The sequence below is a fragment of the Pyxicephalus adspersus genome, chromosome 11 (assembly GCF_032062135.1).
Source record: "Pyxicephalus adspersus chromosome 11, UCB_Pads_2.0, whole genome shotgun sequence".
Taxonomy (NCBI): Eukaryota; Metazoa; Chordata; class Amphibia; order Anura; family Pyxicephalidae; genus Pyxicephalus; species Pyxicephalus adspersus.
The window spans coordinates 24,077,340-24,101,688 of NC_092868.1; the positions used below are offsets into that span (position 1 = coordinate 24,077,340).

Consider the following 24,349-nt stretch of genomic DNA (forward strand, 5'->3'; position numbering starts at 1 on the left):
GACTGAAATAGAGCAATGCTAGGTATATGTAAGTATGTAAACAATATATTACATTACATTCCTGGTCAGCTGTGTTGTCCTAAAATGTATTAAAAATGTTTTAAAATGAGAACAGCAATTCCTTCATAGAAACCTGTGGGAAAATGTTTTTTTTTTTTTCTCCCACAAAACACAACATCTGATGTCTAATGTTGGCAACTCTGATATTTTTCTTATTCATTCACATTGATTTATGACTAAGGCACTACATTCTTCTTACCTGCTTATTATGTGCCTCTGTTCTCTTCCAGGTTTCATTCATTCCTCTTCATGAATTTAGCCTTTAATAAATTTCATTGTGTTTACAGAAGTAGGTTACTCCTTTCTTCAGCTTTTTCTGTATTAGTTTCAAGGGTAGGAAACTTTGCCATTCTTTGCCTTCCCATATAATTGTACTGCTCTGTAAAGTGTGGCTATACCCACATATTATCTCTACTTATGACTGATATTAAGTCTTCTGGTCTTGAATAAACTATAATACTGTGATTGCAGCTTTTGAACCCCTAACTAACTAAAGGCAAGAAACAAGCATCTAAAAAAATGCTTTAAACATTTTTTAATGCCATGAAAATCTGTGCATTTGTCAATGATAATATTTTATGTGCAATATTGATACAAAAAACAAAATATTTTTTAAAAACTATATACATATTGTACATCACATATTGGTTCCAAAATGAGTGGAACATAAATCACATTATTCTTTTCAGATTTGAATAGAATGTTGATAAAACAGCCATTCTCAGCCAGGGTTCATTCAAAAGTTGCTAGATTTTCCTTGACCAATGGATGATTAAACTCCCATTTGATGGTGCCTGCCTAGTTCCATGGCCAGTGCCACTTGGAAGTGCCATCTTTACAATACCAATGATTGTTTTAGCTGTCTGTAAAGGTGATATTCTGACTAACATTGTAAGGAGGGGCATTTATCCAACTGACCACCAATGTAGGAGCATTTTGTCCACTGATACCCAATGAACTGGTTGCAGCAGGGGTTCCCTAAGATCTAACAATTATTTTAAAGGGTCCCTTTGCGGTAAAACAATTGAGGAATAAGTACAAGGAAACCTACAGCAGAGTAGTACAGCAGATGAAAGACACACCATGCTTACTTCCCTTTGAAATTGGAAGCTGTCCAGCAGAGCTCAGAAGCTCAGAACAGGTCTCGTCAGAATAGGCCTTCATGAAAAAATTGGGAGTAAAAAGCCATTTCCAGACATGGAAACAAGCGACTCAACTATGCATGAAAAAACATGAACTGTGGTGCAGGTGTTGTAGCAGGTGCTTTTGACTGATGGGTTTAAACCTAAAGTATATGCAGCATATACAGCAGAAGGAAATTTGTTCACTGAAGGTGGTACAATAATGATTGTTTACAGGCAACAGTAAAGCATGATAGAGGTTCCTTGCAAGTTTGGGACTGCATTTCTACAAATGGAGTTGGGGCTTTGGTCAGGATTAATGGTGTCCTCAATGCTTAGAAATCCAAGTAGATTATTATTCGTCATGCATCGTCAGATCCCTCACAGGACCAGGGGAATTGTGCCCTTGTCTTTGCCACCCACCTTACACTCCTCTGCAGCAAGCAATACAAGCAGCTCTGCACAGGAATTATCTTCATCTCTGCTATCAGCTTCTTCATAGTTGCCATCACCATCCGAGCTGCCTTTGTCCCAGCACTACCTCTGGTGTTAAACAAGAAGTTCTTCAAGGACCTGTTTCCAGGTTCCTGTCTGCATTTCCTGATCCTGTTTCTGACTTTTTGGCATACCGACCCTGGCTCTGTCTGATCTACTTCTGATTGCCCCCTTCCCTGACCTTTTGCTTGCCTGACCACTCCTGATTGCTGCATGCTCTAACCTTTGGCTCATCTGACTACTCTTCTGCCTTTTGTTCCTGTAGTCAGTAGTTACCAGCCCGTGTGTGTCTAGGGGCCGCTACCTGGGCACCACCTCCTAAAGTCTATCACCCCTTGTGGGGTGCTCTGGTGAAGCCGGGGGCTGGTGTCTTACATCATACTCCATACACATCTCTGCCAAGCAGGCTGGTGACACGGAGGGTCCACCATGCCATCCGTGACATCATGAGAGTCCCCAATTTTATTCTGCAGCAGGACAACAACCCCAAGCATACAGCATGTCATTAAGAACTAAATTCAGTATAGAACTATCTTAAAAAAAAAAAAAAACAGTCAAGTCCTGGAATAATGGTATGGCCTTCTGTCTTTTCATGTAATCCCAGACACATTTAATTACCTCAACATCATCGAATGTGTCTGTTTCTGCCAGGAGCTGTAATTGGAGGTCTGAACAGTAAGGAGATAACTATTGTGATATTCAGGAGGATTAGTTGGGATGCAGGACACCAAAATGAAACTACTTCAAACAAGTAGGATTATAACAATAATAACAATTATTTGCACAATTATTTACTAAGCTACTTAGCTTTAAATCAAGGACCTCCCTTCTAAATAAAAAAATGCTTGGTCCATACAGTTATTTATGCTTCTTCTTTGTTGTTGTCCTCTTTTGTCTCCTCTTTTCATTTTCAGTCTTTATCTCACTAATGTCACTTATATACCCAAAATCTACTTCCTATAGCTCCAATGTCAGCTGAAAAAAAAAGATTTTATTTGTTTGGTAACACAATGGACCTGATTTATTAAATCTCTACAAGCTGGAGAAGATACAGTCACCAGTGATCCTGAGTGATCTAGCAAACCTAGAATGGATCTAGTTTAGGATTGAAAACATTTGCAAAAAAATAGCAAATTACTTTTAAGAAATCCATTCCAGGTTTACTGGATCACCCAGGTTCACTGGTGAAAATGTATCTTCCCACCCCTTGGAGAGCTTTATTACATCAGTGCAATGTGTATGGCCCATAAGACTATGGGTAATAAAAATGTAGCAATAGTTCTATGGGCCATACACATTGCAATGATTTTAAATATGAATTCCCTAACCTATCTAACAGCAGTACTTTCCAGTCTTTAGGTTAGTTTTCTTAAAATAAACCACTGCTATGGATCTAATCTTTTCTGTACAATTGACAGTCTGTGGTCTACTGCAGTGTCACATGTAGAAGTGACTTCTTTCACTGGATTATAATGTTTATAATAAACCTGCTGTAGCTGTATTTAGATTGTATCACCTCCCACATGAAGTGCTGATGTGCCGTTAAGTACAAAGTCTTGGCTGGTTCTGAGCAGCTGTAATGACTGAAAATCTTGTGAATTCATAAATCCACAAACCAGGAATGAGCTTTAGCTTCAATTCAGAAAAAGCAACGCATACTACAGAAACAACAATAGCCCGATCTGCCCACGTAGAGGAAGCTGAGCACTAAGAGCCTAATATTAGTGAAAAAGATAATATAACTAGCTAATATTTATGTCTATAAACCACTTCAAGGCAAGTAAAACCATGCCTTAAACCAGCAATCGCCAACCTTTTTGGTCCCATGGACCACTAAAATTACCGGCTCCTGACCACGCATGGACGGGGAGCTGGTTGGTAATCAAAGGGGATTCCCCCATAGTGAAGTCATAATGCCATAACCCAGCAAACTCTGCCATCGCAGATCTGAGCCTGTGATGGGAGATTGGTATGGTTGTGTCGTCAAACACAGCCCTCCCACTTCCCTGAGCCAGGAACTTGCACAGGGGACATGGTCCGCGGCTCTGGCCGGTGCGTCCCCCTGGTGGGGTCCTTTTCCTGACCACACTTGGTGGTGCACCGACCAGAGCCACCGACCTGAGCCACCGACCCCCAAAATCTTTTATGGACCACCAGTTGGCAACCGCTGCCCTAAACCATGTCCAAATAATTTTCTAAATAGTGACCAACATATTGTGTTCTGGATATTATTTTTTTATCTCATAAAGTAGACCTAGCATCAGGTAAATATTTTTTGAGTAGTTTGCAAGAGAGTTGCGGGTTTAGAAGAGCCCCTCAATATCCAATTCAAAATAATTGTTACCCAAATAGCAGAATGTAGATAACAACCCCACTTTCTCCTTCATCACCCCCTGAGGTGCCCTTTGAAGCAACTATTTTTAGGCAGGGTTCCATAATATTCTGGGGTCATTTCAGAGGTTGCTAGGGGTTCCTTGAGATATGAAAAAGTGACCTCCCATTTCATGGTGTCTGGATAGTTCTAGGTCTAACACCATTTGGTGGATCAAACATTGCTACATCAAGAATCTTTATAGCTGTCTTTAAGGGTGAAATGCTGAATTCAAATGGTAAAGCACAGTTGAAGCACTTGTAACTTGTAACAGTATCACCATGCTTTACTATAGGGAATGATGTGGTTTGGGTATGTCTGGAATAGGGTTGAGAGGCGGAAGCCTTTTCTTACAAAGAAAAACATCCAGGCCTGGCTAAAATGTGCAAAGAAAATACATTGAGTCTCCCAAATGCATGTGGGAAATGTGTTATGGCCTGATAAAACCAAGGGGTTAACTCTTTGGCCACAATTCCAAAAGGTACATTTGCCACAAAAAGGGCACTTTGCATCACCAAAAGAACACCATCCCCATGATGAGGCATGGTGGTGGCAGTATCATGCTTTGAGGTTGCTTTTCTTCAGGTGGAACTGGGGCTTTAGTCAAGATGAAGAAAAGTTTGAACAGCTCCAAATTCCAGTCACTTTAGGTCTGCTAGAAAGCTGAAAATGAAGAGGAATTTCACCTTTCAACACAACAATGACTGCAAGCATACATTCAACTCAACAAAAGAAAATGTAAGTTTTGGAATAGCCCAATCAGAACCCAGACCTTAATCCAATAGAAATAGCCTCCTCACTGCCAGCCGGATTCCTGCCTTGATAATAATGAGCAATAGGGGTCGCGAATCTGCCAATTAAGGTGATTAGATTTCAGCTGCGCAATTAAGGAGGATCTGTTAGAAAGAATGATTTTTTAGGGGAACAGTGACTTTTAATGCAAGCTCGCCAGTGTAAAGCTGCCGGAGATGCGCGGCTCCGCCCGCGAGCTCATTTAGTTGCTGAATTGCGCGACGGCATACGATTTCCGATCGCGAATACGAATGCGCGAGCTAGCGTCCGATTTTGCTTGATGAATTAGGGCCAATGAGTGTAGGCAGAAAAAGCAGTTGGGTGGAAGGGCCCAGAAACACCAGAGTGAATGTCATCAGGCCCAGAATTAGTACAAGAAACATAAAAGACTGAGCAAGCAGATTTGCCATCAAGTAGTAACCCCCATGCCAACCATCTCAGATGGCAAACGACATTTGGTGCTAAGGCCATATGCCCTATTGAATGAAGGTATTTTTCCAAGATATTTGGTTGTGTTTAGGGATCCTTCATTTCCATTTGGAAAGGAGAATCCTTTTTTGAAATAAATATCAGCAAGGTCAATGTAAACTTTTTTTTTTGTCTTAACATATGTGTCCTATTATAACCTACCTGGCAAAATGTAGTGGATTATGTTTTTTTTTAACAGAAACTGTCTGAATTAACTTTCAGAATGTCACTGGGCTTTGAAATAAAATTAGTTGCTATTTTTGAGGAGCTGAATTGTTGTGCACTCAGGAGCTTTTATTTGAGAAGTAGCTTCTGTGCAGGTCAAGATACCCTAGTTTTTATATGGTGGCTGCTTGGCGAGTCTAATATTTGCATAAACCACCTCATTTGTATTTAGTCAGTGTCTTTCCACCTAACCTGCCAATGTTTGCACATTGATAGGCATTGATAGGAATGTTGGTGCTGAATAAGCAATTCTTCCTGGGCCAATGTAGCCTGTCCAATGCATAAACACACACTATGCTTTTGTCTGATTAGGAAAGCAGAAGGGTGCTGAGGGCACACCCCTGAGGCTTCCAATATTTGGACAGTAGTGACATTAAAAAAAAATAGATACAAAATTTACACTTTCCTTTTTACTTTATACTTTTTACATATTTTTCAAGAATATAAATCCACCGGACTAATACCCTAAATTTAAAATAAAATAAATTTCACAAACTTTCTTGTAGGGTTATTCTGCATGTGGATAGTCCCCACCAATTTAGCAACATTATATTTCTGTTCAGTTAATCCCTCTGGCCGACCTTTTTGTACCATGTACAGTGGCCATTCTCAATCAGGGCTACTCCAGAGGTTGCTCAAAATGTGGCTGAATAACCTCCTAATTGAAGATTCCTGCACAGTTCTGGGTTAACATCATTTTGTAGAACTAGCTGTATGACTCTATGCATTCTATCCACCACTGCAAGCTGGTCATTCTTTCCACTGCTCTCCAGTTTAAAAGTCTTTTTCTCCACTGACCTCAAATAATATTTTTAGCAGGGGTTTCTCAAGACCTGAAAATTATTTTAAGGGTTCCTTGGGGAACAAAGGTTGTGAAAGGCTCAAGGGTAAACCTCCCTTTATGGCTATGCAATAGTTTCATATAGTTTGCATTTTGAATTTTCTCCTGCTTTACTCTGTTTAGACAAGACTCACCTATTAGACTGTGAATATATGTAAGCTACTTTGGGATATATCCCAGGCTGTTTATATAGAGTTCACTGTTACTTCTGATGCGCATAGGTATTGCACATCTAACCAGAGAAGAATAGGCTAAATTATTGAGCGCATAGGCAGATATATGTTAACTTATGGTACAAATGATTTTACAGTTTATTGTTATACCCACCTAGTTTAAACCCCTAGTATTATACCTATTGTTTATCCTGGATGAAATCTATGGCGGACAGAATATTGAGGGTGCTGAGAGCAACTACGGAAGGTATAAATAACATGCCACAGCATGTGCAGTGATTGTTTCCCAAACAAAAGAAGAAAAACATTTAACTATTCCACACTCCATGCACACATCTTGGGCATACAGGAGATAAGATTTTCTACTTCATAATGCCCAAAATACTTCCACAAAAAAATATTCTCAAGTGTTTCAATAATTTTTCCATAGAAAAAAGAGGGGAGGGGTACCATACAATAAATCAGTACCTTTTAGCTGTTAGTGGCCAGGAGGGTCTGATATATCCACCTATCTGTCTCTGAAAGGGAAAATTTATGATGTACACATCCCCTTCATAAAATATTACGCATGAAATACAATTTTTAAACATCTCTTTCCCATAATTGAGAAAAACACAAAAGGCACTTTGCTTGTAATGAGAGATTCCGATATGATTATTGATCCAAAACTAGGTCAACCTCTTTGGTTGACCCTAAGTTCACCAAACTAATTTCCCTCCACTCGTCAGCTTTTTCAGGGTTTTGTTATCTCCGTAATATTTATTTGATGTGGAGAGAGAACTCAATTCCACAACAAAGGATTACACCTACTTTTCACTATCTCATGCATTTAGATAGTATTTTTGTAAAACAACAATTTCTCCCCCTGGTGTTCAAATCAAAATTTTTGTCTACCCCTTGGTCGGATCATTTTCCATTGATGATACAGAGTAATTCCCTGACCTGTAGCTCCACAGAATTTCACTGGTCCCCTATGACACGATGCCCTGGTCTCAGATAACGACGAAGGAGATAGAACAAACTTTGCTACAGTACTTTGACATTATTAGTCCTTCAGTGACTTTGCCCATTACTTTATGGGATGCCCATAAGGCGACCATAGGAGGAGCTCTAACTCAAATGGCGTCACATCAGAAAAAAGCTTGAAACCAAAAAATAACAAAACTTGTGTAACAATTGGATCAATTAGAAACCAGATTGAAGCAGAGTTCATCTAAACAATTATTCAAAGAAACACAACAGACTAAGGTGGAGCTGAATGCTTTGTTGGATTACCAGGTAGAAAAACAAATCCGATGATCCAAGAGAAATAATAATAATTATTATTATTAATAAACAGTATTTATATACCACCAACATATTGTGCAGCACTTTACAAAGTCCATACTCATACTAGCTGTCCCTCAAAGGGGCTACAAAAAAAATTTCAGAATCATATGGGAGATTACCCTAAACACCCTATGTCTTCTCTTCTAACCCACATAGTGATGATCACGAAACCAGGCAAAGATACATTAGACCCACATAACTATAGGTCCATATCCTTGTTAAATATAGACATAAAATAATATGGCTAACAGATTAATCATTAGAGGCACTTGTCAGGGCTGTTCCTTGTCACCTCTATTATTCATTTTGGCCTTAGAGCCTTTAGCTCAAATGATTAGACAGAAAGCTATTGTTTATGGTACAGTGGTAGACCAAAAAATATATAAACATAACCTATTCGCGGACAATATACTTTGAACCATGTCTCAACCGGCGTTCTCCCTCTCAAATCTGTTTACCCTACTGAAGGAATTAGCCCACATTTTAGGCCTGATAGTTAACAAACAGAAATCCATAACTCTTGATCTGAACCTGTCTAAACAACTATGTTTATCTCTTCAGGAAGCATTCCATTTTACAATGGCATCCCATCATTTAGAATATTTAGGTATTAAGATTACCCATACATATGAAGCCCCTTTCTCTCCCAACTACCCTCCTCTATTTACGTGACTAAAACAGCTACTAACTGGGTGAAGCTCCCATCCCATCTCATGGCTGGGCAGAATAAATTCTGTGAAAATGACAATACTTCTGAAACTACTGTACTACTTCCGGACACTGCCAGTCCATGTACCAACACATGATATGAGCATTCCAAAAAACTGTGTTTTCCTTTCTATGGAACAATAACAAATCCAAAGAACCACAAAAAAACATGTACGCTCACAAACGCCATGGAGGACTAAGTTTACTAAAATTTTTTAAAAATGATCAGGCATTCCTAATAGCCCCTCTAACTTTACTTTATCCAGGTGCTGCTGCCCCGCTATGGGTCCAATTAGAATCTCACCTGCCTCACCCAGTAGACATCAGATCCTTTCCCTGGCTCCCTCCCAAATTACACCCAACACTACAAGTTTCTAACAAAACAAGATACATTTTTAAATTGTCAGGTACAAATATCTAAGACAGATGATTTTTAAAAGCATTACATTCTAACATTTTTAAAAAACTACAATTATTTTCCCAAAATAAAAATAATCAAACTAAATTAAAGATTATGGCAATTCAGAAGTGCCACCTGCTTGTCAATTTTGCTTACTTTGTTAAGTGAAAGTAATCAAATATCACTAACCACTCTGAAACAATGGAGTTTGCAATATATACAAAAAAGTCCCAATCTTTCAAATCAATTCACTAATCTTGCACTACTGGGCCCCGTTTGAACCTTTGGTAATAAGACTTTTGTTCTTTCAACATCGATGTGTTTGGTTCAGCAAATTAAAATTGAAGCAAGGTCAATACGATGTGTTGTATGCCTAATCCAAATATATCTTTGTACATAGTAGTTACATGCAATTACATCACAAACTAAACATTACTGAAATATATATACTTTTAAAGTCCTAGAAAGGGGAGGTATTTTTAAACTGACTTCAATTACATATTTAGTACATATACCAATTATTCTATAATGTATTGTACAACATATACAGGAGATACTATAGGTGGGCTTCCTATGTCAGTAGAAGTAAATGTAGTCTTTGTGGAAGATTCCCTGGGTTTTTAGCAAGTATTCTAACAGCAAGATATGGCATTATCCTCACATTAGAGAGTTGTCTGCTCACAACCTAAAAGTAATCTTGGGAAATCTTCCCAATGGTTAAAAAAAATGGCAGGGCTTCTTTAGTGATTGTGGAGTGGACCTGTCCAGACACATGATATATGCAGCCAACTTTTGAATAAAATATGAGGTTTTTTTTTACTAATATGGGCTCTTTCAAATATCAATTTAAGTATCCTAGTGAATACCTAATGAGGTTCCCTAACTTGGATTTGTAGATCAACATGGTAGTAATTGTCTGCAATGGCAGTAATTATTTGCAAGTATCTTTGGAGGTCAACATGTGGTTAGAAATTATTTTGTACTGGATATCACAAATATAAACTTTAGTAGATTCAGTAATTTATTTGCAATTATTTCCTGGGCTTAGGATGACTTTTCTTTTTTATAGGTAAAATAAGCTTCACAATTGCTGAATTGAAAATAAGTGTATTAACCTAAAATGTAGCACTAATTAATACACTTCACTGATGCTGTGGTTTGATCCACTTCTCTTCATCTGTTCTATGTCAAGCAGTATGCCTCTATTGTCCTTAGTTATGGGTCAAATATGGATGGGCCGATTTGTATTTTATTCAATTTTGTTAAATTTTTGTAAGTGTATAATGCTCTTTTGTGTAATTTATTGCTATAGTGGTTTTTAGTAATTTCTGGGTCCTTCACAATATACTTTGTGTGTTTTTAATGTATTTTAGATTCATGTTAATAGTTTGTGACATAGGTCTGATATGCTCCTGAAGAAGCAGATGGTATGGTCTGCAAAATGTGTTGAGCCTGTTTTTTAGACATATGTGAGAAATTGAGACAACAAAATTACTGATGTTTTTTTTCAATATGCACTATTTTCTTGTGTTGGATGTTTTTTTCTTTTCTTTCTTGTATATGGATTGAATTGAAGATGTTGATTGTTTTGGTTTAAAAAAAAAAAAAAAATATTTGTATGCCTCTGGTTTGTAAAGTCCCTGGTATTATTGAAAAGTTTTCTTTTCCCTGTGTTAATAGGGTTGAAGAACACTGACTTAGTAAGTTCTCCTAAAACCTCAGTCACATCCACCTACTAATAATTATTTGTGGAAGCAGAGGGTCTAAATCATTGAGTTTGTAAATATCCAAACACAGAGGTAATGACCTTTTCCATGGCATTTGGGCATGAGCCCTGCTTTCTAGGAGGACGCAGGGAGACACTATAAACACTTTTCCATTGTGACAGCAACTACACACTGCTCTGCAGAAGAGACTAATTGGAACCTAGTCTCACCCTTCTCCCTGTCAGTCCTGTAGTGCAGTACAGGCACTGTGCACTGGACTATTGCCTCCATTGGATAGCCTTTTCCAACTTTTTTTTACTCCGAGGAACCCTTAAAATATTTTTACACTGTAGTACACTGTAGAGCACGGATGTCAAACTCAAACATATAAAGGGTCAAAATCAAAAACAGAGTCATGTAGATCCTTCCTCACCATGGGACACCATATCACACACCATCCTCATCAATTTAGGTTTTACTAGGGCTCATTTATTTGTTTTCTGGCCAGATGTCTGACACCCTTTTCCCCTGGTAAGTAAACTTTTATTAACTCCATCTGAAGGTGATGGGGTGCACTGTTGAAGTCAGCTGTGAAAGGATTGGAAGTAAGTAAGAGAAGTGCCGATCAAACTCCCTAATTAATTGGCCACAAGTAAAAGCACCAAAAATTGACTGAGATGCTCTGGCAAAGAGCAAAATGGGCAAGACTGTTCTGGTCCAGTTGGGTACTTCCATAGGTAAAGTTTACGCTGGAATGCTGTGATGACTTGTTTGCTTCCTCTGATTCAGTTAGACGAGATACTCGGTTATGTCACACATCATAGCAAAATTACAAAGCAAGGTTGGATCTGACAGTTCAGGCAAGGACTTTCCTTTAATTTGCATGAAAAGAGCGATTTGTTCCCTGAGCTCAAAAAATTGTTTGAGGACTGTGCTCCTGCTCAGTCACCTTACTTCTGTGTGGTACGACATGTCTCCATGCTCTGCACAAACCTCTTGTACAGTTTGCTGGAACTGGCAGTGATTAAGTCCATGCGCCTGTATAAAGTTTACTGTCTGACGGCAGTCATTATATAATCCATTTCCAGAACATTTCCACACATAGCTTCTTGATGGATAAGGTAATGATATGTAATCAGGTGTGTGTGGCAAGGAATTTCTAGCATTTTCTCCTTCATTAGACCAACCAAAGCTTTTATTTCTCTGCACATTGCAGGTGCGCCATCGGTAGATAGCCCCACTAACTTTACCCAGGGTAATTTATTATTGTTTGAGGACTTTTCCACCGCCTCAAAAACGTCCTTACCTGTTGTCATCCCATGCATGGCAGCTAAATCCAGGTTGGTGTTTTCATCGACAGATAATAAAAAAGCCTGATAACTGTGTGCCTCTTCGACCAGCTGTGTTGTTAGATTTCCCAGGAGTTCCCAAACTAGGTCTGCAATGGTGTTTCTTGACAGACAGACATTTTGAAAGATCTGTATCTGATTGGGGCACACCTACTCACACTTTTAGCATGCATTCCTTCAAAAAGGCACCCTCTGAAAAACATCTCGAAGCTTGGGCGAATTCTTCAGCTATGATAAAGCTAGCTTTCACTGCTGCATCATCAGCGGTTTTTCTTCTTGAAATATAAACACATATTCGCTTTCCCATCTGTCATTTAATTTTTTTACTTTTCTTTTTGGACATTTTCGAATTGTTGAAGATATTTCTGCAAATCAGGGGGCTTGCTTTTTCCTGTCAGCTTACAATGCTTGCCTCGAGAAGGCGATGGATAGGCAGCGCAATGTGTGGCACAAGCTGGACCAGGCCCCAAACTGAGAAGAGGAGGAAGAGGGGGGTGATAAAGTGCTTGACCCGTGTCGCTGTGTTACTATTTTGGCAGTCGGGTCCCTCCAACCTCAGAGTCACCTAGAAGGGCAGAATGACGACACAGGTGCAGGAGTTCTTGACAGGTGCACTCAGTCCCTGACTCCTGGTATGCAGTTGCTTCAGGCCACAAACAAATACACCAGGGCCGCAAGTCAGTGGAGCTAATGCTATCTGTTGTATTGTGTCCACTACTCTACATGCACCAATGTGTGTTATGTGGAGCACAAAATAATATTACTGCCTAACACAATCCCTTCACCTCACCCATCCTGTGACCAGCAGAGCTTCCAGTTCCTGGGATGACGTTCAGGGTAAGCGGATCCTCTGGCCTTCTCCCCCTTCCTGACTGTGACCAGAAAGGCCCCTGTACCTGTGGTCTCCCAACACTAGCCCGTACGGCACTGTACGCTGAACACTGCTGTCTCCTGATGTGCCACTCACAGCGAGGTCTCCGAAGCAACAAGATGGTGCCAAGCGTGGATATAGCTCACCAAGCAGCAGCATGCTGATGTCACGGGAGAGTACCAACAAGCCAAACAGGTCTGGGGCACGAACGGCAGGCTATCTGGCACACTCCACTGCCACCGCCCGACGCGCTGCTCCAGGAAAGCTGGATGTGTCCTCTGCACCTGCATCCAGCAAGATTGCACCGGGAGTAAAGGTGCCTTGATAAGCGGATTCGGTCCTGTGGGCCTTGTGTTTGATACCTATGGTGTAGAGCTTAAACAAACAGCAACCATGAGAGAGATTTTTTTTTTAGCACTAGCTCGTGGTGACTTTTTGTTTTTAACTTGGGTTTATGGATGATCTAAACCTAAGTTATAGTGATCTCTCTGGGTTTTACTTTTGTATATAACGTTTCCAAACCCCGTAAACTGTCAAAAAATTGCTCTGACTCCTCCCCCTTGGTTTTCCATCGACAATGAAGAGAAGGCTTGAAAAGGCTCATAGGAGATTAACAATATCAGTCAAAAAGGCAAAAGAAGCAGTAAACTTGCTGACAAATCAGAGCAATGGGAGTGGTTTAGAACCATGATCAGAGTGACAACACAGATTAGGATAACATTGTGGATAAGGGTGACAATACATATTGTGGTGACAACATAGATTAGGGTAACAATACAGATTAGGATGACATCATGGATTAGGGAGACAATGCGCTCCACAGATGGGGGTAACAACACAGATTACAGTGACAACACAAATTGGGGTGGCAACGCGGATTAGGATGACAATGTGGATTTGGGTGACCATATGGATTAGGGAGATAACGGGCTCCACCAATCACAGAAGACAACGCACTGATTTATTAGAGAGCCTAGCTGGCCTTGAGCAATGAGGGAGGGTTGTGGGCAGAGAAGATGGACAGGAGTGGATGGCAAAGCAATTTGCCACACACAAGATGGCCGCTTCCATACATATAAGAAATGTTTTATTTTTCATGGATGAACCACTACAGGTAGTGACATTCCAGTGGAAGTAGCTGGGAATAGATATCTAATATTATGTCTGATATTAGAGTTTAGGTCCACTTTAAATGGTAGGGGACTAAATATAAACTAATTACCAGCAGCAAAGTTTTGCTTGCTTTGCAGCAAAACTGACTTTGCCCTGAATATTATATGCTTCAAGTTAGTTTAAAAATCCAATCCCTGCAATACAGAAGTGATACTGTGTAAAATCTCATTTTTACATTGCATCAGATGTGTATTGCAATATTTCATGGAGACACTGATTAAACCAGGAAGAAAATGAAAATGTCTTCTTATCTTTTCTTATTCCTGTTTCTTTAAATTAGCTTGATGCACACATAGCCAGTATTATCTACCAACAGACTGTAGTGAAGATAGCCTAGCATTAAGAACATATTTATTAGCAGTGTTCAGCCTCAACTGTCAAAATGCCCAATTGATTCTAGCACCACTAAGGGAATTGCTTATTTACCAGGGTGATCAATTTAAAGAAGGTTCCTGCCCCCTGCCTCTATGTGTGCTGGGGTATGGTGTGTGCAGCTCGGCCAAACAGCACCTCTCAACACGTTCTTTTCACAACTCTACAGCATCCTTTTAAGGTGGCTCCTCCATCACATATCTCCAGGCAGTCTACTGTACACTGAGATCCCTGTGCCTTAGCAATACATCATCCCAGGCTAAGGATTGCACCCATGCACCTTCTCTCACTGCTCTGCCTAAAACACAGAATGTTATAATACAAGATTTCAAAGTAAGGTTTGCTACAGGTGTGAGATGCGAACCAGTGTGAGCTACTTCCAGCATCCCTGCCCTTGGTATAGTATAATCCCTACAGCCATCAACAGAAGGGTAAGTGGGATAAAGAAGAGCTGGAAGATTGATGTTCCACCTTAATAAGGCGATGATGTCATAGCACGGTCTGCAGCAGACTGGGCACAACCCCATTCTGCATCTTGCAAGCTGGGGGAGAGCTACACTCTCAGGCACAAACCATTCTCGTTTTTTTCTTTTTTTTTTTTCCTTTTTTTTTTTTTTTGAAACCTCCCATTCTTTTTGACACGGCTGTACCAGCAGGCCAGGCAAGCCAACAATATTAATCCGTTCTGCGATCAAGCTGATTTTCTTTTCTCAGTAGAATTCTATTTTTTGAATTGTTTTCATTTTTTTTAATTCTCATTCACAAGTCTCGCAGACAAGCCTGTACTGGAGTCAATGCTGGCTTGGTCATCCTGTGGGTTATAGAACAGAACACATTAGGAGAATGTATTTTTTATTTGATAAGGTGCACTACTCTGCCTTTAAGTGGACCTGTCTGAAAACTAAACAGACTTAAGTGCTCATTCACAAGTAAGTACTGTATTTATTGCATTTTTTGTATTATTATGGGGAGGGAGATTTGGGGATGTTTACAGTAAACCATGTGTTTTATTAAAAGCAATATTTTTTGCTGAACACTGATAGCATATTATAGGATTCCCAGCTTGTACCTTGGAGAAATCTAAGGTTACCACTTAGGATTGATTAATCCTGAGTTGTTGTTTTTTTCTACTTGTGGTTTAAAGCTGCCTGCTGCAAGGAAGGACTAGAAGCACCTGCTGATCTCCTGACTTTCCAGCGCAGTCATTTTACAAGGTTGAAGCATATAGGGTGCTCCCTAAACTCATAATTCGTTATATCAAACCTTTATTTATAGAGTACTCCTGTAAGATCAGGATTCATTATAGCAAACCTTCAGCTGAAAACTGACCTATTGCCCTTGCAGTTAGGGGAATATAGTTCTTTGCTGGGCTCTGCTATGTGCACAGCTGTACAGACTAATATAGCAGTGTCCATGGCTACTTTGGTATTCTACTAGTGTTTTGTTAGAGTATTGATTAACACATTGATGTTAGGCTGGGTGGCTTTGTGCGCTATTTGGACCTGTCTTGTATCCCAAGGACTGCCTGGGTGAGCCTACTGACAAATCTCTTCCCACAGTCTCTAGTCTGGTCCCCCTATGCAGTGGCTTATTACGCAACTTCAACTTGCCAAAAGTTTTGGCTGCACCTAGCAGTCTGAATTACCTAAAAGCAGTCATGGGGTATGGTGGCAGGTGGCAAGGCAGCAGGTGTGTTGGTGGGGGGGACTCTCAGCTACATACAAGGATGAGATGCAGCAATGCAACAGTATGCAGTGATACAGGGCCACAGGCAGCAATGCGGTCAGATTGTAGCTGTGTCCTCTCTCCAGGTAATTACTAATATTAACCTTTCTTTATAAAGCGCCAACATTTTATGCAGCGCTGTACAAGAAATTGAGTTGAAGATGATAAGGGATAGCTTAGTGCATATCTTATATATATATATATATATATATATATATATATATATATATATATATATATATATATATCATTCTGTATTTCAGCTGTTCACACAATTTGAATGTGATATTTATATATATATATATATATATATATATATATATATATATATATATATATATAAATTAGGTAAATATAGTTGATATGCAGGTAAAAAGAGATTGCAATGTCTAGGTATTCAAGGCTAATGACTAATTGATTTTTCTGCTAAAACAGATCTGCATATGCTCCATCATGAAATGTTCAGTGCCTAGAGAGCAGATCAGCAGGAAGATGCTGCAGTGTAGTCAGCCTAGTCAGAGATGGCCATGGAGCTAAGATAGCTCCCATCAGCTCTGCATTTCCCATCACCTCCCATGTAAACCTGCCATCATGACACTGACAGCCCCTCTCTGGCAATCAGTTTTTTCATACTGCAGTAAAGGCGTTCAGCAGACCATCTGAGCGTTGCATGCCTTTTACAGTCGCCCCTAACCAAGCCTGGAAGATCCCCGTCCCTGTAAAGCTGTCGGGTTCAGGCTGAGCTTCAATCTATTGGATCTCAAGCAGTTGCAGCGCTACTCGCCCGGGAGTCACGTGAGCTCCCACATGTACTGGAATTAAAATGATGCTAATAATAATGAATATTCTGCAGGGATGGTAAGGACGAATCATTATGCTGAGCATTAGAGCAAGGACGAGTCTGGGGAGATATTCCCCCCTCTGTGCTCCCTTCTCCGTGTAACCTACAGCTCCCCTTGAGGTCCTGATGCTGCAAAAAACGCCAAGTTAATCATAATGATAAGATGTGCTTGAAGGGGAAATGGATGGTTGCAGGATGCTACACCATACAGGAATATGATGAACATTCAAATAATAGGTGATCATGCTAGGGACATTATATAAAGACATGATAGAATAAATGATTTAATCTACAGCAGCCAATTGGAATTCCTTTTCCACATGGCTGATTTTTTTAACATAAATGTGGTTCATCAGTGTCGGTTATTGTACCCAGCACGGGTTTGCAGTGCCTAAATAAGCCTGGATATGGGGCACAAGAACTAGATGGCAGAAAAAGGGGTGCTGCTGCTTACTAATCAGATTTATTGTTTCGTTCTTGCACTGCAGGTTGCAGAATGAAAGATGCAAGCTGATTGGTTGCTGTCAGAAACCGCTTGTGGGTTTCTCTGGCTCTGATTTCCATTTATCAACCCCCATGGATGGGAATAGTGTGCACAAAGCAAAATGTCAATTAGCCTTAGTAATCCGTGCAAGCGTACAGCACCGCAGGATTTACAAACATCAGCAAAAAAAAAACCCATGCAGCTTTCTCCAGTAGCCATAACACAGAACAGCAGCTCTTGTGCAAGCTATAGACACAAAGGCACAGGATCACTTACCTTGTTATCATTTAACCCCTTGATTGACCAAACAGTCAGCTCAGAATTTCCTAAAAATTACCTTTACAAGAAGCACTAAAACAAACACTAAGTGTTCAGAATCCCATGTACTGCACAGAGAAGTGTGATTATCCAAAGTGACACCTATACATAGCTAAAGATGAGAACCCAGAGGCAAATTACATTGGCACTGTTCAAGACTAGGATTTTGTATATGAAGCTCAGGAATGTTTATTCCTTTATAGCAAATGAATATTGTTTACTAAATACAAGGCTGACAATATACAGTATACAATATATACAGAAATACACCCGCAAAATATATACTGTGATGAACAGCCTAGAACAGTATATGTTTTAGGTTTAATACATACATATTTCTGTAACATGTACACATAAAGCAGTTTTATGTCATGTATTCACACTCAGTGTACAGCAGGATGTCTTACAACAGGATTTGTATTCTATATACTGTATGTATTATTCTTCCATATGTTGCAAGCTAATGTTTTGTAAAGTACCAATGCTGTATATAAATGTCAGATAGTGCATTGTTATGTTTTAAATAATATGATTTCTTGTTACATGTCATATCACATGCAGGCTATTATATATGTATATGTGTGTGTGTGTGTATGTATGTATATGTGTGTGTGCGTATATTTATATATATATATATATATATATATATATATATATATATATCTCAATTATTGTCTGAATATAGACATGTTTTAAAGATCAGTACATTGTATACAATAACTTCCCACAGGTCAGCAGTCCTTGTAAATACAAACTTGAGCAAAGCGCAGTAGATCAGGGAAAGTAAATGACATCAGAAAAGTATTGTAAGCAATTTCAGATGCCTGGATTGTCCTGACATACATTATTGAAAGCAGTGAATGAGGATAGCTAGGAGAAAAGTAGAAGGACACGACCAGGCATCCGACTGTAGCTGGCTGATGGACATAGGGAAATGATGTGATGGATGAAGCACTCATGCTGATGAGAGTGGAATGGCAACATGGTAAATAATAATAAGAAAATGAACCTGTCTTTTGTTTGTTTCCTGTTTCAGATTCCCAGCAGCACCTGGACACAAAGACAGGATCCAGCACCTAAGAAAACAAAAAGTCTCCCTCCAGCCTGGTATTAGTCTTCCAGCTTGTAGCGCTTACCTATACTGTAGAGTGTATTTGTCGTGCACTTAGGAAGCTCTGAGATCCCAAGCCAGCTGTCCCCCTGCTTCTACCCCTCTTAGGTCTCTTTTTGGACAGGGGGAACATAAGGGGCTGGATTGTGTGTGAGCAGAAGAGGAGGAAAAAAAAAACCAGGGTGATGACGCTTCCAGTTTGAAGGCTCACGATTCGATGTCCTGGTGAAACCTGATCCCTACTTGCGGATATCTCCAGGAAAAGAAAAAAAAGCAACTAGGGCACTTATGATCAGCTCAGTTTGTGTTTCCTCCTTCCGCGGGCGCAAGTCTGGTAACAAGCCTCCTTCCAAGTCATGTTTGAAAGGAGATATGGGCAAAAACGAGGACAGCGACAAGATTGTCATTAATGTTGGGGGCATCAGGCATGAGACCTACCGGAGTACCCTGAAAACCCTGCCAGGGACCAGGCTGTCCTGGCTCACGGAGCCTGATGCTTTTAGTAACTTTGACTATGACCCCAAAACAGACGAGTTCTTCTTCGATAGACACCCGCAGGTGTTCGCCTATGTGCTGAACTACTATAGGACTGGCAAGCTGCACTGCCCGGCAGATGTGTGCGGACCCCTCTATGAAGAGGAGTTGGCATTTTGGGGCATCGATGAGACGGACGTGGAGGCTTGTTGCTGGATGAATTACCGGCAGCATAGAGATGCAGAGGAAGCTTTGGATAGCTTTGAGACCCCAGAGCCCACCGAGGAGGAGGAAGATGGAGATCTGAAAAGGCTTTGCCTTCAGGAAGATGGCAGGAAGCTGGGTTGGTGGAAGAGATGCCAGCCTAAAGTCTGGGCTCTCTTTGAGGACCCTTATTCTTCCAAAGCTGCCAGGGTAATGTATCCCACTCCGCTTATAATGCAAATTGCCAGGGTAGTCTTGTATGCCATTCACTTCTCGAGATGGTTTGCCAATATTCTACACTGCTATGATAATGTAGCCTGTTCCTCTATATGTCTTCATTTTAATTATTGTCTATAGTTGTCTAGATCTATAAATAGCTAGAGGTAACCAGAATGCGCACACACACATGAAAAATAGCAAAAATACAAATAGATGCCCATTTTATTTCCATTCCCAGGTCACTGTGAACACATCCACTGCTGTGTGATACATAATTCCTCTATGATGCGCTCCATTACATCGCAGCGGTAAAGGGCCACCAGAGGGCGCTCTCTAGATGTGCTATGCAGAATCAAAGTTTCCTAATTAATCCTATTCAGATTATAGAGATCACAACGCTCTTGTAACTCCAGTATGCGTAATGCATGAGGGCTTCAAAGGAAGGCTGATTAGTATGCTGAGGTGTACTGGTGCATGCATCCTCTGAGTAATTGCTGAAGTGAAGGTGAAAGCAGAATAGGATTGGAAATGTGCATGAGCTGCAGCAGTAAAGTACAGTGTGAGCTGGGGGAGGGCAAGCTGGAAGACTGCAGTGCAGGGGGAGAACAGCAAAGCTTGTAAAGTATTGCTGTAAAGTCACAATGAAGTATGATTCTGACTCCTATCCATGCATACTCACAAGAGCACATTGCACAGACAACAGTGGATTTGTTTTAGAACAGAAAAAAAGCTGCCTTACATCCAATGTTACAGCCTGGGATATAAAATACTGAACGATGACCTTACAACATAGATAGGAAGAAGCTCTGTGCAGTGGAGTATATCTACCACTATATAAATCTCAGTTTTCCATTGAGATATGATAATGCAAGTGAAACATCACTTTATTTCCTTTTGACAATTAGATTTGTGCAGTTTGCTGTCTGGAGGCTGGAATCTTTCAATGAGAGCTAGACATTTAAAGAACTAGCCTAATCTGATTAAGGAACCACAAGCATAAGAAATGTTGTTCTTTTTTATGTGTGCTTGCTTAGAATTCTATTGAAGCTGCTACCTTGCCCTTTTGTCAAATATTCCATGTAGACAAAATACTAAATGATAAAGTTGCATTTTTATGTAGCTGGCAGTACTTTTTGTGAGCTTTGGCAGGGTTTCTAACTAGCTGTCCGAAGGAATGCTGAACTAGATTTATTCAGCACATATAACTTTCATATCATTGTATAGTGGTCGCTTTATTACAATAGCAGCGTGTGTTTTCATTAGGTATTATTACAATACAAGCAAATGACAACACAATGCCAAGGTAGAATGTGCTGTGGCCGGTAGAGGGCGCTCATCTTTCAAAGAAGTGGGAAACTGCAGCAAGAATTTCAGCTAACTCTGCAGATTCTCCCTGCCCCCACCTCCCCCTCTCTCCTTTTCAATCCTTTCAGATTAATTATCTATTGTCTTGTACTGTAAACCGTAAAATGATTACCGTATATTGTACTAGGTTTAAGTAAAAATCAGAGATGGAAAAAAAAAAATTTTAAAAGCATCCTGGTAAATGACTATTCAGGTGGATAGATAATAACCCATGTAGGTATTTTTGGTGTTATATTCTGGTGTTATGTTGTAAATGGAAGTGCAGTGAATGACTGAATTGGAAAGGAAATAGAAGTAGCAATGCAGTTATGCAAAAGTATAATAGCCATTCAGCAATCACCTTGCTTGTAGGGTGAAATGTGATTGGTTGCTGCGGGTTCCTCTTTTATATTATGATGGATCTTTGTAATGCTTACTGAGTAAGTCAGTGTATGTGTCTATATATATAATCAGATTGCACAGGTTTATATCTTTCTAATGAAAGGATCTCTAGATCTTGTTTTACTCTCCTTCTAATGGCATTATGTGGTTTTGTTTTAACAATAGAATATTTGTGGTGTAACATAAAGCAGATTAGGGTCTATGCTCCTTCAGGTATTAGGGGCCAAGTCATTGGGCTTTATTTTCTAAAGGGACATAGGCTGATCACATAACATTGTAAATGATACCCTTGCAAAGTAAATAAGATAAATCCCATTTCTTTTTTAGATTTCCTTGCACTTGATTTTGGTAATCCATGCAAAGGGTCACTACATGCACTAAGCTCAATACAAGGTTATAATACACCTTAGTAAGGGAACAACATTTAGTAAATCACCCTACTGACTTTATTGGTCACCAGGGACATGCACCATGTGAAGCAGATCCCCCTGCTTGTGAGCTGTTCAGCAATGCGTCTGTGAGCTGTCCATGGTGCTGAAGTGTTAACTGCAGTGCTACATTTTACAAGCTCTGCAAACACAGCTCCTTTTAAGGCTATCTATACTAGCTAGCCCTAGAGCTCAGCGCCACTCATTCTGCTCCTGTCAGCTTTAAACAAACTGAAGGGGAACGCTGATACATCTAACGTTATATCAAAAGCAGCAGCTTCACCAGACACCAAACATTTTATTATAATACCACAAGACATCAGCTCATTTGTTACCATTTACATGGCATATCACAAGTCAGGCAGATCTATCAACACATAAATAAAACACACACACAGCTAAAATCCAAATCAGTTATTAGTCTGAACTGAATTATCATTCTCTTTGATCATGTGCGGTAACCAGCAAAAAAAAATGTATTTCTTAAATGAATTCAAGTTACTGTATGCTGCTTTTCTTTGCTGGTCTTTGCGGCACCTTGCTGATTGGTTACTTTGGATTACTGTACTATGCATGTGATCATCCCTTTTGACGATTCTTTTGACGATAAGCCTGCAATCTGCAGAAGTCAGAGTTTTTATTAAATGAGGCCCAGTAACTGTGGTATGAGAGTTTACAGTAGCAACCATTTACATTTTGTCTGTAATTATTTTAGAAAGACATAACTATATTTGGTTACAAAATGCTTACATTTAATGCAGTCCAAGTGTGTTATGTAAACACATTTATTATTGTTGTAGAATAATATTATGTTATATGAATGAATTCTGCACATATTGCACTATCTACATTTGTCTGTATGCATAGCAATTATCTTTCCAGAATTTCTTTTCCACCTAATGGCTATTAACCTGTATTAGCATGTACCTTCCCTACTCTGAAAATCTTTATAAGCTACTGTAGCTGTCCTTCATCATTTTCAGAACTATATATTTGCGGATTGCTTTTTTCATAACTGTGATGGTATGCAAAAGTATGCAGCTTCATTTTAATTAACTTAAGTATTAAGCAAGCAGGATGCAGTGCAAACTGTATTTATTCTAATGTCAAGGTCTCCACTCCAGAATGTTCCCAGTCTTGTTTGCAGTATTCCTAGATACAGTATATTAGGTTGACTCTGCATAATTGGTTAAAAACTGTTGGGAGAAATTGCCTCCAGGAATTGTAACAGCCTCAAGGAATTTATCCAAAGCAACAGTATTGATTGCGAATAGAGATGGGTTTTTATGCAGCTTCTCCTGAATATCTTTTATTCATATTATTACCTATGCAATAAATTATACATGGTGTACACAGACCTGCAGTATTGTCATATATGCCATTGTGCAAGGGAAGTTAGGAACATTGTTCTTGCAGGATACAAAGGGAATATGCATTCATGGTGACCACAGGGGTCTTTGTTACTAGATTCACTGACATAGGTCATATGGATGCTAGGTTTTGTATTTTCAAATGTCTGTGTGTTTCCATCAGTATTCCTGATGATAGCTATGCTATTTTTTAGAATGACAAACTCAAGAATATCTTTTCCTTATATACCCAATGTTCCTAATGATGCCTAAAAATCAGAGGCTAAAATATTTTGCGCAGACTGCATTTGGTATACACTGTTATTATCATAAATTGTAGTAGAAACATAACTGTTTTTGTCATTATTGAGGAACACTGCACATTATATATATATATATATATATCATACTGTATATATATTTATATACAAAATTGGCTTAAAACATTACATTAAAATGACAACTGTTTTATAAAATCCACACAACTCCCATGATAATATAGCACCTTTTTATATTGGTTTAAGTTGGACTGTCAGTTATCCTAATATAAATAATAAATAATGTGGGTACAGACATAAGAAGACCAAGTTTGAGTTTATGTGTATGCACAATATTATATATTATCTGTATTGTGATATAGAGGGGGATTTGGACAATGCAGCAGCCACACAGAGCAGTTTGTTAAATTTACTAGTCTCTTTATTTTGTTTCAAAACAAAATAGCTTTCTTCAGCATATAATAAAATGAAAAAGGCACCATACATCAGCCTACTAAGGAGGGTGTACAGTACAGTCCTGAGTGAGGATTCCACAGTCTATAAAGTAAATAAACAGCTTTCCATACAAAAGTAAGAGTTGCTCTTACTATTCCTGGACTCTTCTCCCAACATGGTTTTAAAGAGCCATGCGCTATATAATAGGGAAACAGAGTTTCCATCCAGGACCCATCCCTGTGGTTCTGAACAGTATGTATAATAATAGATTATTATTGTTATA

General features: G+C 39.4%; 1 protein-coding gene across 6 annotated transcripts in view; it reads left to right on the forward strand.

The window, feature by feature from the left end:
- The first annotated feature begins 14,970 nt into the window (after nucleotides 1-14,970).
- Nucleotides 14,971-24,349, forward strand: part of LOC140340435 (voltage-gated potassium channel KCNC1-like) — an 88,549-nt gene continuing 79,170 nt past the window's right edge. For all 6 annotated transcript variants that reach the window (XR_011922647.1, XM_072425633.1, XM_072425638.1 and 3 more), the window contains exons 1-2: nucleotides 14,971-15,383; nucleotides 18,859-19,821. Coding sequence is in view for 5 of the 6 variants with exons in the window: in XM_072425633.1 (XP_072281734.1) it covers nucleotides 19,222-19,821 (600 nt within the window). In the remaining variant the exon portion in view is untranslated. The remainder of the gene's footprint in view (nucleotides 15,384-18,858; nucleotides 19,822-24,349) is intronic.